Here is a 16,758-nt window from a genome sequence, read left to right as displayed (position 1 = left end):
CAAATTCTTTGAAAGGTAAGATATTATTTTAGATCCATGAGTCACTTTTGTAGATCCCATTATAAATATCCCTGACTCCCATACTGTGGAAACTTTGTAAAGCCAGCTCTCCTGAGTGTGAGTGGCCTGCCTCACAGACAGATTTTCAAGGGAGTTGACTTGACTATATTTTTCTAGAAAGGCCTGTTTGATGATGTATAAACCACAGTATTGAAATTCTTAGAGATCCTTTCCCTGGTAAAAACTTTTAAGAGAGTATCGGCCACAGCATGAAATTTGAGCTTTCCAATGAAAGAAAGCCTGACAAACAAATGTATTGAAAAAAAATGGGGGGCGGGGAGAAAAAGCCTTTCCTTACTCCTGATTTCCCATTCTTTGTGGTAGCAGCAAAGTTTATTTTGCCACAAACAAGTCTGCCGAGGTTGGATGCACCTGGCTAAGCCTTAGTTTCATTCTTTCCGAATGCTTGTCAGCACTTTGGGTCCAATAATGATTGTTTTGCTAAGCTTTTACCTTCAAAATGTGACCCGCAAGTGTTTAAAAGAAAACAAAACTCATGAGTTATGAATTTATCTTTCATTCATCAAATGTAGTTTATAAAGAGTTACTTGATGTGTAAGAAGTCAAACAATCCTTGTTTGATAAAGGAAAGAGAAACACTAATTGAATAGGCTCCCCTTCTGCCTGAGGCTGAGTTCCTTGTGCAAACGGGTTCTACACTTGACTTGGGCTGCATTTGCTGACTCTTGATCATAGGCACATCTCACCCCAGTTATTCCAACCTTCTCAAGGAGAGATCAAGGAAAGCATGAACAATTTTATCAGTCAGCCCAAGATCTCAATTACAAGATCATTGTGCAGTGTGTGGGGTGGGGTAAAGTGACAGTATGGTGGGAAGGCCAGCTGGCGTGGGAGGGAAGGGAGTATGACTAACTCCCTCCCACAGCTCACTTGTCAAGACAGTCATTTGGCCAGCTTCCTCCTGTCTTTCAGTTTCAGCTCAAAGCCATCATTGACTCTTAAGACTGAGGAGCCTTCCTGTACGGACATCCATAGCATGCACTCCTCATCAAAGCACTTATTCTATTTATTAGTAATTCTGCTTTTACTTATTCTAAACTGTAAGCTCCATGCTGAAACATCTTGCTATACTCAGGTATCTCTGTTAGATATTAGTCCCTATCACAGAGTAGAGGCTCAAAAATCACTTATTCAATAAATGAATTAAAAAATGAATAGCGATTAGATTATAAAACAGGGGGAGGGTGTATATGTTTTAACACTATCCCTTCATGGCTAGGGATTTGTATCCTTTGGATGGCTGTAGGTCTTTGGGCTTTAAAGAAGAGTAAAGTCCTAGAAGCTTTTGAGGTGTATAAGGAAAGAGGTATGTGTTTGGCACAGAAGCAAGGAATTTAGATCCTAGTTGACTCTACACAGAGGAAAAAGGAATCTGCAGATTTCCTCCTCTGCTATCTAGTCCAGCTCACCAAGATATTAGCCAGTAGGGATCCAGGCTGACTTGCTCACCAGGAACAAAGACTGTGTAAATGGAGAATTTTTGTGTTCCATCTCTAAGGGCCCAGAATGTGATGGAGAAATAGAAAGTTAAAAATCCCAAAACTTACAATAACGTTATACATGAGATCTATTTAAAATTAGGCTCTGTGTTCTAAATATATCTTATATGGGTAAGGACCTTGGTAATATTTTACTTTATATTCCTTTTTATAATAGAAAAACTACTTTCTATGTGCTAGCTTTCTGTTTTTAAGTATCTTAAGGAGTATAAAAGCTGGTGTGTTTGTGTGTGTGTGTGTGTGTGTGTGTGTGTGTGTGTGTATGTGACAGATTTAGAAAATAAACTGCTTTAAAAGGCATCAATAAAAAATGTATTTTAAAATCACTTGAATCTCCTACAAAAATCCAATGATGAAAGTTCTTTTTCAACACTATGATATAGCTCAGTTCTAAAAAGTGAGAGACACTAGCCATACATTAATTGCTCAAATTTGGTTAAATAACTAAATTTAAGTTTGGAGAGCTAAAGCTAAAACCACCGACAAATTTGAGATATAATCAAGTAATTCTAGGTGTTTGCTGTTCATAGTTGATATGTTTCATGAGATAAGATTTAAATGGCAGAATGTCTGAATATACAATAAGATTTGCTATAAAAAGTGATTCAAAAATGATTCCTCAAATTGTCATCTGTGAATGCATCATGCTAAAGCTTCTTATTCTTTTTATTACAAAAGAATTAATCGAAAAAAATCTTTTTTAGTGTTAGAATAAATTTTTCTTCAGTCTCCTCTATATAAATATTTTCCGTTTTTCATATACTACATTGAGTGGCCCTTTACCTTTATAATTTCTATAAAACTTGTTTTTTCCTAATTTAATATTCTGTTTTTCTCAGTGTCCTCCCTTTAATGTTATTCTTTTTTCTCCTCCTTCTTTGCTAATTTTCCTTTTTATTTCTGATTCCCTCTCTCTTCAGCCCAGACCTCAGTGTCCATTCTTGGCTGCCTTAAGCAATATTGCTGATCTTAGCTTCTCTAGCATTTTCTAAGAATGATTTTTCAAAGATACATCTATTTATGGTGGGATTCTCTGTACCATAACTGGTAAATGGAAACAAGTAAAATAAAGAATGACCTTTGGCCCTTGTAGTCCTTGAGGTCCAGGTGGTCCAGGGGGACCCTAAATCAAGAAAAGACAAAGTTTTAAAAAGCAGCGAGTGTATGTATTACAATTTATGCTTTAAATAGTAAGTGCACTATATACTTCCCTTATTTCTGTCATAATCAAACATCCCCCAACATTAACTTGCAATGAGGACAAGTTTCATCTGTTATGTAAGTATAAAATTACCTACTTCTGTGCAAAACTATCAATACAGTTAGGTAAAATAACACTGAAGATGCTTTTGAGTTGATTCTATAACATAATGTAAAATTGCTGCTATGTTCCACATTCATCTCCTTGGGATGAATTAGCATGCTAATATTACCTGTGTTTCTAGACACCCAGTCTTCCTCCCCCACACAAAGGATTTGATTTCCCAAACTCTAAAGAACAAAGCCACATTATTATAGGATGGAAAACTTTAAGAAAAGTAACAATAACTTTCTTTTGGTCTTTTTCACTAAGCAGACAAAGTGGTTTAATTGGGGCAAATGTAAAAGTTATTAATAAGAAGACATAAAACTAAATACCAGATAGCAACAATTGCTACATTAGTACCATTATGACTGGCATGCATCAACACCACAAAGTCACAAACCACAGAAATCATGCATAGGAGTTACCGTGACAGTTAAGGTGGTAATCCTCTGTTGGGAAAATGTATTGACAAAGACAGAGTTACCTATTTTGTGTGCCAAAGTACAATAATACATTTCTGAAATGATCAAATTTTTGAATATGTTTTGGGAAGCCTGATGTCTTATAAGGGATTGAGAAGATATTGAGGACATATTAACCTATCTTTAAATGAACACAATACAGTAATAAAGGTTTTGGGGGTGAGGTCAGAACTCCATTCATCACTTGATAAAGATTGTTTTTAAAACCATTTTTAGAGTTTTCTTTAAAAAAAAATCTATGTGTAAAGAACAAAGAAAATGTCAAAGTTTTAATTCACCTGATTAAAAAAGTGTATGTAGTTAAATGGTGTACAGTAGAGGTTTGTCGGCATAATTGTGAACTGAGTTCCATTCTAGAGCACTTAAATTAGAGAAAGTGGAAATGTCCAATTGTATGTGTAAGTAAAGATAAGAGGTGACATGGAATTCATCTAGTTTCTTAGTGTAAAGTACTATAATAAAATTTATTCTGTTAAATAATGAATCTCCACTACATCTGACCCTTAATCCATGAACTGTTTCTGCACTCATGTTTTCTAGTCTAAGTCCTGTGCAAAGACTTCTGTAGAGCCAATCACCCCGTGATCTGGTTATAGAGGGAGCACATTTTCCATCAGGAACTCTGCTCAAAGAAACACGTTATCCAGTTACATGTAAACTTGTGAATATTGATTTGACACCATCCCTTTGTTTTCCACTCCTCCAGTCCCATTTCTGACTCAGGTTGCCATTGGTACTGTTGTTTATTATTGTTGTTGTAAAAAATAATCCCAGTATTACAGATCTTATTTTGAATACTTGGGTCTTTAGTGACATGGACTCATCATTCCTTAGAAAACAATATATTTATGCAAACCATGTACAAATGGTTTGTATACTATGATAAAATCAGTCACTGTCATTACAGCTTCATGGAAAACACAGTAGGAAAGAAACCACCAGTGCTTCTAAGACAAAAGGCATAGCGATCACGTACTAGGGGCAAGTTTAAAAAAAATACCAAGGCCTAGTTTTTATACTATCATATCTGTGTAACATAAGGTACCACTTACTTTCCATCAAGGGATTCACCTAGAATCAGAGTCAGATTTATTGCTATGAGAAAGCTACTTCTTTGCTCCTGTAAGTAGGCAAGTCATTTTTAAAAAGGCTATTAGAGTATTATAGAGTAGAAATAATTTCTTTATCATTGTTCTCCAATCATATATTTTTAACTATAAAAAATCCTAAAAGAATCCTAAAAGTTTAGAAAGGGAAGGGTGTTTACAATTTCAACTCTCTGAGGTTTTCCAAATGTACCATATTTGAATTCATTTTCCACCTGGACACAAAACTATTTTGCCTTTTTTGTTTTAAATGTAAGGAAAACAATGTGTTTTATAATGAGTTACATAATAAAGGCATATTATTGATGGTAACTGAACTATTCAACAGATGGAGTTTACGTGATTTTGTCAAATAACTATATTTTGTGAGACCTAACAGTTACACAGGGCAGGTTTCATCCAGCTAATAATAAAAAAACAAATGACAAACTAAGCTAACTTCTCAACAACATAGCTTTTACCACCACCCTGAAGCACCCACATGCGGGCACACAGGGACATCCTAAAGTTGTTGGCTCACACTAAATTTCTTGTGGCTGGTTCCTCCACATTACACCTATGGGAACACAGCAGGGTTCTCTCCTGAACTCCATGAATGATTGGAAAACCAGAATTTTTGGTAGTGACGAAGAAAGACACGTTGTTCTCTAGTGAGGCACGATGTGAAATGGGAGGCATGAGCTGAAGCAACTGTAAATTGGTAGAAGTCTAGCAAGCTATTTTGTGATTTATTCCCTGAAATGCTTACATGAATCTCTTCAGAATTAAAGTTTATTTTCTTTCATGTCTCATAATGATGCAAGCTGAAAATCACCATGATTTATTAGAGAATAGGTTTAATTTAGATGGTGTTGAACATTTTTAAAAACTTTAGTTCAGAAATGGAGAGGATTTACTGCTAATTGTGGAAACTTAAAAATCAAAGTAAGTGGCATACGGCAATGTTTCCGTAAATAACAATTTTCAATAAAGGCAATGATGAAATTGTATATTTTAATGTGGCATTTTTATAATTGTAATATACATTTATTTACCTAATTATTCTGTATTTTTTGGATTTTTTTTAGAGGAGGAGATAATAAAATGAAATGGACAAGATGGTGAATATCCATCACTGGTTACAGAATTAGAAGAAAAAACGTCTACTACCTCCTTCTCAGTCTAATGGTTGCTTAGCTTAGTTGATTTTGTTCGGGGCCCTTGTTCCACGAGATTAGGGAAACAAATAGTTTCCAAAAAATAACTATAAACTATTTACAAGCATAACACGAAGTTGCCCTAACAACCTTATAAAAACAATAAATCTTTATTTAGGCTGAGATATAAACACGAACTAATTGACTATAATGGATGCTGACTGGTTTCCTGTCATATAGAACTTGAGGCAGAAAAAGAAACTGAGCTCATATATCCTGTCATATCAAGATGTGGGTGTCAATGTTTTAAAAGTACAGTGCATTTAGGTATATTTATAAAGGATGTTCAGGAGCTCCTAAAAAATGACCTTGACCATAATACTAGATTTTATAGGCTCTTAGAAAGAATCTATTTTGAAATATCTTTACAACTAAGATCAATGAAGTATAGACACACTCACTGATTTCCCAAAAATGACTCAGCTAGTTAATAGCAGAGGGGAAATCAAAACAGATTTTTGGTTTTAGGCTGAGAGTAGCTTGCTTCAGGCCTAACTCTGTTCATGCAAAAGATACTTTAAAAGACTCAGTTTTTCCAGAAATGGTCATAGCCTATAATATTAGAGCATTTCTTGGAAGCTACGAGAATGTATACCTTTTGAAGGTGATAGGAAGAATTATGGTAACACCGAAAGCAGTTTAAGAGAAATTTAATTGCCAATAGATTAAGTTATAAACTATGTCCCTTTATTTTATAAGTAAAAGCTTTGAAAGCTTACTTTATAATTAAAAGCTACATATGCTTTTACTTTATAAGTAAAAGCTACTACCTACGTAGTAGGTATACCAAAACTTCTTATTCTCTTTCTCTCTCTTTCCACATGCAGTTATCAATTTGTGGAGAAAATTAACAATTTAGAAATCTGGTTCTAGAAGTTGACAATAGCCAAATGCTACTGCTTATATCTAATCCAGGTGTACTGAGGAACACTATTTCAAGCTATTTACTGCACATACTGACCAAGCAGCATTTCTTCAAGCAGTAAGCATGCTTTTCTTTGCATTTTACCAGAAGAAAAAGAATGAAAAGAAAAAGAAGCTGCACTGAAAACAGATTCTGCAAAAACTACTTAATAAATGCTTTACTAGTTAAAAATGGTAGTTGTAGAAAGGACCCATAGAAATGTAGATCTACTATAATTAGACAGTGAAATCATAAAGATGGGGGGAAAAAGTCAATCAAGTTAAAAATGGCAAATATTTAATACAACTAATTTGGCGTCCAAGCTAAGAAATGGATTGTACATATAGGCTAAGTGTACTCACTTATCAATCAGTAACCATTTATCCAATATTTATATGCCTAGACCTGTGCCAGGTACATAGGAGGATATAAAATAAGCATGAGATATACTTCTGTCACCAAGAAACTTACAATCTGGTAAGAGGTGAGACTAAAATAAATTATGTGATTTGAGAAAAATTAAAGATTAGGCTAATGGGTCCTGACTGCTGATGTTGTGAAAGGAAGAATCATCTGGGTGGCAGCAGTATGTTGTTAGATGGGATTTAGATGGATGAAAGAAAGGGAAGAAGAATGGGATGAACCAGGCAAAAAGAGGGCAATTTTTGTGGATATGATAAACATGGCCACTCTCAGGGAGTATCTGTGTTGTGGAGAATAGGAAATTCTCTATTATAGATCAGAATTATAGAGCTTTGGAAGTCAAACGGAGAAGTTTGGACTCGATAGAGTAGGCAAGGTGGTCATTTAGGTTTCTGAGCAGATCAGAGCCTTCAAAATAATAATGGTTTGGGAAAATTAGCTTAGAGTGATACGCAGGATGGGTTAGAAAGGGCTGGGACTAGAAGAGTTGGTCAAGGGGCTGTTGCAGTGTTAGCTCTGGAACAAACAGGATGTGGACCAAGTCAGGAATGGAGAGAATAAAGCAACCTCAGGAGACACTTTGAAAAAGGAAATAGCAGCCTCTGTTGAGATTTAATGGATGAAGCACTAAGAATATTTTAAAATGATTCTAAAGGTTCTATCTCAAGAAAGTTAAAGAATTATAGTCTCACTAACAGAAATTAATTAGTTGAGGGGAATCATTTGATGGGTGGGAAAAGTAATCAATATAATTGTGTATGTTGGTGGGAGATGAGAAGGCAATGGTTCATCTATAGTGGAAGTATTCTGAGACACCTGAAGGCACATGCAAATCAGATGTGGAGGGTGAAAGATTTGGAAGACACAACACAGAAGAACACAAAGGAAGTGCCTGAACCAAGAAAAGATCAGAGACTTGAGGATACCAAAAATTAAGTATGGCAGAGAAACCGGAAATATTAAGAAGAAACCTAGAAGAAATTAGAGGATTAAAAAAACCAGAAAGAAAGAGTTTCAAAAGGAAGATGGTTTAGCATAAGCATCACAGAAAATCAAGGGTGATGAGTACAGTGAGATTGATCTAGAGGTCACTGTTGGCCTTTCTAAGAGAGGTTTCAACAAAATGTTGATATAGGCTAGAATGCCAAAGTCTAAGCATGAAAAAGGTGAATAGGAAGCAAAGGTAATAGAAATAAGCCACATAGTCTATGGATTCTTACTCTATAGGTATTTTTCTATGGTAATAACACATTATATTATGAATGGTAGCAGCAGTAAGAGATACCTATTTAGAAGACTTATTATGTGCCAGGCACTTCTAAGTGTATAGTAGGTATTTAGCCATTTACTTCTCATAACAACCCTTAAGGGCAGGTATTACTACTATCCTCTTTTTACAGACAAGAAAACTGAGGCACAGAGAAGTTAAATAACTTGTTTCTAGGTCATGAACTTAGTAAGCAAGAGATTTGCAGCTAGGCAGCTCTGACTCCAGAGCTACAAGTCTCTTAATTGCTTTGCTACACTTGCTTTTAAAGCAAAGGAGACAAAGACTGGCAAAATGAATGAAGGTTTAAACCAGATAGCACTAAAACATATCTGAAGGCAGAAGGGAAAAAAAGGAAAGATTGAAAAATGCTGAGAAATAAAGAGGATACACTGGGACAGGGAGAAGGAGATGGGCTCAGGAGATCAGGAAGAAGGTGTGCTTTGAGCAGTAGAGCCCTCTGGGATGCCGGGGTGGGGGTGGAAGCTGATATTTACATACATTACATGGGTGCTCATCAGTGTCCCTGTGCCAGGGTAGGGGGCAGTCACTTGCCTGCAAGGCTTCGTGGAGGTTGCCATTGTAGTCTATGATCTCAGTGGCTCCTTGATCTCCCTTTTGACCAGGTGGACCCTATGAAGAAAACCAACCAAGGGAAAATCATGGAAGTTGGGCTAGGTTGTACAAGGGATTGTGACAAAAACAGAAATAGCAACATATAGCCCTCTCTGAGCATCAATTCCTTGCATGGCCCAACTGCACTTTAGAATAATCATGTTCAAATTTTGTCTTTATTTCAAAGGAGGGAAACATTATTTTTTACAAATAGTTTAGTCAAGTTGGTTTCCATATAACACCCAGTGCTCATCCCCACAAGTGCCCTCCTCCATGCCCATCTCCTCCCTCACCCCCCATACCCATGAGTCCTCAGTTTGTTCTCAGCATTCAAGAGTCTCTCATGGTTTGGAGGCAAGCATTTTTAACTTCCTATAGATGGTGGATTAAAGACATGAAATCTGATTTTAAAAGAAGAGAAAGGATTCAATATCTGAGACTGTTTTCTGCAAATTATAAAATGTAGGCTAATCTAATTTGACTTGCAGCATTTTGTTGGCTTTAACACAGTATTTATTAACACAACTCCTAATCTCTTTCTAGTCATCTACATCTGATAGATTGTTTCCTTATTCTTTAAGAAGATGGAACACTGTTCTGACAGGAAATGCTTGTCTTTCTCAATAGGAATAGAATTCCATTAAAATTTAACCAAATAGGGAACCAATATAAGGCATCTACCCTACTTATTAGCTCTGCCACTGAATTTCTATTAGTCATGTCCTAATTCCCTGCCTGTCTTTAAAAAAGGCTTTGGAAATATGGGGTAGTGCTTTTTTTATAATTGAAAAATGGAAAATTGTATTAACTGGATGGTTATGGGCTTGCTCTTGCTCACTTAGCAGAGAGAAAGTGGCAAGAGTTCTTTAGAACTTCTTCTTGTGGAGCTTATTTTATGTGTTAAAATCTCTACACTCATTGATCCAGGTGACTAAAAGAAAAAAAGAAGAAAAAAAGAAGCAGCAGCAGAAGTAATCAGAGTGTACCTCCAGTGCTATTATTGGGTATTGTTATTCCTGGTGCCTTGTGAAAAGCCACGTGGACACATGAGTCAAATCTGGGCTTATAGGGGGCCAAAAGCCTAGATGAGAGATGTACTCACCCTTGGTCCCAGGGCTCCAGAGTCCCCTTTCTCTCCACGATCACCCTTTCCCCAGTAAAAAGAAAAAAAAAAAAAAGCTGAATTACTAGTGGGACCAACAGCCCAGAAATATCTCATATCTAAGGATGTATTTAATACCATGCAGCAGCACTCTCGATATGAACTTCTGAAGTGGAAATAACAACTAGAAGAACAATAACCCCTGACACAGCAAATGCTCCATTAAGATGCACCATAAGCAAATTAAAATTCCCCTTTCAGATGACAGAGTATCTTGGAACAAAAATATATACAGTAACTCTCTTACTAGGGATCTTCAAAAGCAAAACAAGTGGTTTCTATGATACTCAAAGAAGCTTTTACCTCCCAGATTGAGCCATGTTCTTGTTTTTATTTGGGGCAAAGGGAAAAAAGAGCCAATCAACTGAGCTGTAAAAATCTAGATAATCTGAACTGGGAAGGAACAGAGAGCTCATTCTGGAGGAGTTTAGAAGGGAAAGGTCACCAGTGAGGCCTCTTTTAGATAATAATGAAGATCTAAGGAAAAGTTTCTCCAGAGGCATAGGCCTTTTAACACTCAGAAGGTGCTGAAGTGGACAGCAGCTGGCTCGAGCAGGTTGGCAGGGCTGAAGGTCAGGGGTGGGGCAAAGGCAGCTTTGTTTTTCCAATGTAATATGAAAAATTTCTCAAGTTCCATTCATGGTGCTATTACCCAACCTTGAGAGAAACTAGGAATAGTCCACGCATCAAACCACACATACATCACTCTGAGAGCACTGAAAATTCTTAAAAGTCTAAACAGAAACTTTGGAGAAGAGATTTGAACGTACGTTGATTTGAAAGTTTTTTAAGACAGCCTTAAATTGGCAGAGTCCTTTTCCTAAGTAGAATTCAAAGCATTTTAATGTGCCTTTCTACATATTTCATAAAATTGATAGGGACCAATGAAGGTAAGCAGGAAAAGAGATTTTAATCTTTTCTCCACTCACATTATACTGATAACACTGACCATAAGAATTAAATTTGCTATGAATAGAGAATTAATAACTTCTGGTCTCTGTTTCCTCATTTTTCACCCACTTTTTCATGTTATTAGCTGATAACATCTTAACATGGTTCTGTTGAATATATAGATTATTGCAGATATTATATAAAGCATGAAAAAGGAAAGTATTTCAATTGGTGGTGAAATTTTAATGCCATGGAGGGAGTCAACTAACTTAAAGCAAAGTACAATTTGAACATTTGAACGTTTACCATAAAGACAGTTAGGAAATAAAAAATAAGATTATCCCCTACATAATGTAAATTAAATAAAGCATTTTTATTCCAAAGAAGCTAATCTTATGTAATAGGAAATACAGCTTCTCTTAAAGAATAGTCTGAAGCACAAGAACACACAAAATGAGCAAGATGAAACAAACCAATTGTTTTGAGATATTAGGATGGAAATAATGCAATCCCACTGTCAGAGAGTTTAAAACGTGATTCTCTGCGGAAGAGGCAAAAGCTACAACTCTTGAAGGCCTCCTGTGACATTAAATGGTTACTTGGTTACTGACCTTTGACCCCTTTGGGCCTCTAGTTCCTGATTCACCTTGTTTCCCCTATTATAGGAGAATATGAAGATGGAAAAGAAAAATGACAGAAGAGATAAGAACAGAAAAAAGAAATTAGCAGTGACTTAGAATAAGGAAGAAAAATGGAAACACTTTATTTTAACTGCCTCAGTATATGGCTCTATATCATGTTGACTGCTGTAACAACTAAGCATAAGCAGTTATCACCATATCACCAGTTCATTCCTTGGTGTCTCCACCACCTTCATTCCATTATAATTCTGAAGACAGCCCACCCATCAGTGGATAGGAAGTGCTCTGTGAATAATCCTCATTAGTTTCAACAGTGTTGGCACACATTTCTTTTTCATCAAAGAGTAAATCATTTCCTGTGTCTCTAGGATGGGTTATTAGAATAAAGTGTTGCCATATTAGTTTGTAGCAAGTGTAGAGGAATAAAGACTAAACAGCCAAATAAATCCTTAGATCTGATATTTTCAGGGTGTTACACACCTTCAAGTTACCACAGAAACTAACACAGCATATATCAACATTTTTCTCAGTAAGCTTTAATACACATTGAGTGATAACATGTTAATACGACAGCACCTCCCTTTTTACATTTGGATGTGTTACTAAATTTGTTCACTGAATAGAACAGAGAAAACTGGAAAAGTTGAATTATAAAATTCCTTTTGAGGAGAACCAGTGTGCATTTCAATATATTGTGATTTTTGCTGTTTTAGTATCTCTTGAGGAACTGTATTTGAGTTTCATGTTCTAAAGTAAGTAGGGGGCACCTGGGTGGCTCAGTTGGTTGAGTGTCCAACTTGGGCCCAGGTTATGATCTCACAGTTTGTGAGTTGGAGCCCCACATTTGGCTTGCTGCTGTCAGCACACAGCCTTCTTTGGATCCTCTGTGCCCTTCTCTTTCTGCCCCTTCCTCACTTGTTCCCTCTCTCTCAAAATTAAATAAAACATTCAAAAAACGAAGGAAGTAGGACACATTTCCAAACTAAAGAAAGCTAAGTTCCAATGCAAGAATAACTGACCTTTGGTCCAGGGGCTCCAGGCTCCCCTCGCTCCCCTCTTCCAGGAGGCCCCGCCTCCCCACGTTCGCCCTGTCACAAAATACAAAACAAGTAAATGGCAATTTCCTTTACCCCCAGGCTAGTCCCTGCAGATTAGTAAGTGAATTGAATAAAATCAAGGAAAGCACAGAGTTACCATTATTTACTATGTATCCTGCAATCTCAACATGGATTATCTCATTTAATAATCAAAACAATTATTCAATGTTTGTAGTATCATTCCTGTTTTATAGACAAAGAAATGGCTTGGCAATGCCTGCCTGATACCTATGTAGGTAAATAGATCTTTAAAAGGAATTGATAAGGGCCATCATTGTATCTCAACACGGACATGGACACAGTTTTCTTTCTGTAGCCACTTTTTTAGATCTGCTGAGAAGAAGATGACAAAGTGGTTGAGTGCCAGGTATTATACTCTGATGTCCTGGGTCTTAATCCTGGTTTTGTTATTTACCAGTTCTGTGTTTGGGAACAAATCAGTTAAGTTCTGAAAGCCTTGGTTTTTTTCTGAAATGTGAAGACAACTATTGTACTGATCTTACAACTTATAAATGCAGAGTGCTTAGAATGGTGCAAGATACATAGGTGTTACAGCCTTTTACTACATTCATAGCTCTATGCAGTATGAACATGATCACTACCCTCCAGGAGCTAATTATCTAGTTAGACAAGATCCACATAAACAAAATACTTAAGAATTAAATAATGATATAAGGCTATACATGAGAGAAGAGGAAATCCCATAGGGTTTTGAATGGTGTAGACTGGATCCCTGGAGGTAAGAATTCATTCGTGTTCTAAAGATGGTTAGGGTGCATTTTATAATTATTGTTGATAAATGCAGCAACTGCATAAAACACTTCACATGCACTCTCTTTTTTAATCCCTGGGACAAATAAGAAAGGTATTAGTTCCCATAATCTATAGATGAGGAAGCTGAAGCTCAGACAGGTTAAGAACCTTGGTGAAAGTTGCAAAGCTCTTAAAGTGGGAGAGCTATGATTTAAAACAGATTGTATTCCAGCAGCAATCCTCAGTTAGCTGGAGGGGAAGTGGGTTGGGGGATGGGCTAAATGGGTGATGGGCATTAAGGAGAGAACTTGCTGGGATGAGCATGGATGGAGTGTTATATGTAAATTTCAGGGTTCTACTCTTAAAACCATTACTACGTGGTATGTCAACTAACTTGAATTTAAATAAATAATTTTTTAAAATATTAAAAAATAAAACTATTCGATCTTCATTTTTTACATATATGTTTGTGTGTGTAAATTTGTGGCATATATCTGGTCATTTTCTTAGGTTAAATTCCTAGTTGGGGAATTGCTGGGTCAAAAAGTATGAACATTTGAAAAGCTTGCCAAATTGCTCTCCAGGAAGACCGTGTCGTTTTACATTCATGAGCACAGAGTACAGAGTGTCGGCTTCCTGTATGATGGGTAGAATTTCAATAATCAAACAGGTCTGGAATTCAGACTGGTGATGGCATGTTTATGGGTGGGAAAGGCACCCTCCTCATTGACGAAACTGATTCATCTTAGAAAAGAGAATTGAATAGCATTGGATTGGTCATGGGTAATGTTGGGCTCTAAATTTCAAGATCTTTATCTCATCCCAACTCTGGGAAGATTTTGGGGGTTTGCAGGGGAGGTGGGATAGATTAGGGCAAAGATTAAAGAAGACTCAGTAGTTCTGCAGCATGAACTGAGAAGAGTGTGAACACAGAGAGGCTGGGAGGAAGGCAAGGGACTTATCTGGATGGAAAAGTTGTTCCGGAAGGGATTTTCCAGGGATTAGAGATGGAAGGGCCTTTGTTGGTATATGAAATTTTAATTTTTAAATAATGTACCATATTTGGTCTTTCTTTTACTATTTCACAGAATTCTGAAATAGTAACTACGAGCTTATTTTAAAGACAAGCACAAGCCTGAGAAAATCATTTATGTATAGTATACTACAGGAGTGGAGCCTATATATCTTTATCTAGAATAACATTTTGTCACAATGCCCTTAATCTGCTGCTTATCACTCTATGGAATTATACTATTTGTGTGTTTACTTCTTTCTCTTTCCATCCCTGTCTCACACATAGTGGAATGTAAGTTTTAGGAGAGTAGAAACTGTTTTTGTTGCATTTACTCTTCATTCTCAAATATTAGAAAAATGTCTGGCAAAAAAATGTGTTGAATTAATACATAAACATTTTATTCAAGTATTCTGAGTTATTCACCATTTCTTTAGACTGATATAGACACTGAGGACATAGCAGTACATAAAACAGATTTTTAGATACCATCATACATCTTCCTTCCTTATGATCTCTCTTCACTGTGTTGGGGGTTAAATATGCAGGGTTAGTTTATTTTTTATTTTTTATTTATTTATTTAATTTTTTTTAAAATCTGAATTTAGTGATATAAATCTAGACTTGCTTACATAACTGGAAAAAAGGCCACTGTTCAGCTGAAAGAGATTTGTAAATAAACATGATTTTTCCATTATGATACCACATTCATGTTAGATAAGCAATTCAACTAAAAATTGTTAATATTGTTAATAAAACAAATTTCCTACCCACATTCCTTCATGTGGAAATACAAAAGAAGTATAGTACATTCTTTACTTTTATGGGGATTTCTGAGTAGTATCTATTATAAAAGTATCTGGTCTGTAAAATAAGACTGGGTATTTCATGAACAGTAATTAATGTTGGTTTTATGGGTTTACATCAGAAGAGTTTTTTTTAAGCTACAGAGTAGTTTAAAGATTTTGTTTTTAAGTAATCTCTATACTCAACATGGAGCTTGAACTTACAACTCTGAGATCAAGAGTCTCATGCTCTACTAAGTCAGCCAAGTGTCCCAAAATTACAAAAACGTTTTAAATCAGTGAAATGAAGAAAAGATATTTAGGGATGAACTCAACTACCTACTATCTGTTTCTTCAAATTTCCTTTTTCCCCCCCTTTCTTTCTTTTTTTTGGGGGGGCAAATAAAATGCCACAAATATTTAAAGATCTACTTCATGCTTGGTTCTCTCTGTCAGTGGCCAAGTTTTCTATTTCTTTTTGCTGATCTATGAGTCTGCCTTCTTTCTTTACCTGGCTCTGAGGTTGCAAGCCTGAATAAATACAATAATTCTCATGTGAATACTGAATCTTCATTATTCTCTTGTTTTCTGTCTCTTTATTCCAGAAAGTGCATTGCTTGTGTGAATCTGTTCAGGCTAAATCAGGCATTCCTCATATTTTGTTAATAAGCTCATAATGTGAAAAAGAAATTGCTTGAGAAAACAGAAATTTTGCATAAAATCTACTGAGTTTCAGTCCCCCTTGGGCCACACATAGTTTCAATTTACTAGGATTAGAGTTATTTTCTCTTGATCAGTGGAAATGAGGACCCCTCTGTCAAAACAGACCATGAACATATTTCTCTAGCTCTTAGAAATCATCTTGGCTTATTTTTGGTGAATGCAATACACACTGAGACAAAGACTTCTATAGTTTAAAAATAAAAGAATGTAGTTTGATCTAATTTTGCCCCTTTGATTCATGAGTCTGTCATGAGTAAAGTTCCATCCTCAGAGCTGTACCTTTTTATGTCTTATTGGGTAGATAAAAAGAGAACTATGGGTCTGACTATATCCACAGCAACATAATTTTTTATATGGTGGCATATAGATTTTGCTTTTAGGGTCCTCTTTAGGGTTGCCAAGTGGAAGATCATGAAATGGTTTTCATTACAGAATTTTTCTGTAGACATTATTCAGGATAGATCCTTTTGAGATGAGGCACTTAGGCATCTATATGACATCAGTACTTGTCTTTGAAATCTAGGCAGTGAGAGGGGAATAGTAATAATGCTTGATTTACAAGTATGTCCTAAAATTGGCAATAAGAAGCAGAAGTTAATGAGTTCTATTTCTCCTCATCAGAATTCTCCCACTTTTTCACATGATCAAGAGGCAAATAGCATCATTTCAATTTAAGAATCCCTGGGGGAAAACCGGAGCAACAATAGTATATTTCACTATCATCCTGTCTTACCTAAAGCTTTCTGGAGTTAACTTTCTATTACTCTATTAAATATGGCATTCCCATTAGAAGTGTTAGTAACAAATGATAGGTT

The 16,758-nt window shown here is 36.0% G+C and overlaps 1 protein-coding gene across 2 annotated transcripts in view; it reads right to left on the bottom strand.

Moving 5' to 3' along the window:
- The window catches only part of COL25A1 (collagen type XXV alpha 1 chain), a 455,910-nt gene that overhangs the window by 31,947 nt on the left and 407,205 nt on the right, over positions 1 to 16,758 (bottom strand). The window contains exons 20-25 of one of the 2 annotated variants that reach the window (XM_039238752.1): positions 12,593 to 12,661; positions 11,544 to 11,588; positions 9,982 to 10,026; positions 8,820 to 8,897; positions 3,312 to 3,335; positions 2,659 to 2,703 (exon numbers count right to left, since the gene is read on the bottom strand). In XM_039238752.1, coding sequence (XP_039094683.1) covers positions 2,659 to 2,703; positions 3,312 to 3,335; positions 8,820 to 8,897; positions 9,982 to 10,026; positions 11,544 to 11,588; positions 12,593 to 12,661 — 306 coding nt within the window. The remainder of the gene's footprint in view (positions 1 to 2,658; positions 2,704 to 3,311; positions 3,336 to 8,819; positions 8,898 to 9,981; positions 10,027 to 11,543; positions 11,589 to 12,592; positions 12,662 to 16,758) is intronic. The other variant, XM_039238753.1, reaches the window with a different exon arrangement.

This window comes from Hyaena hyaena, unplaced genomic scaffold (genome assembly GCF_003009895.1).
Source record: "Hyaena hyaena isolate Hyena2069 unplaced genomic scaffold, ASM300989v1 scaffold_146, whole genome shotgun sequence".
NCBI classification, from domain to species: Eukaryota; Metazoa; Chordata; class Mammalia; order Carnivora; family Hyaenidae; genus Hyaena; species Hyaena hyaena.
The sequence above is the reverse complement of the archived record's forward strand: the minus strand, read 5'-3'. Positions and strand labels throughout refer to the sequence as shown.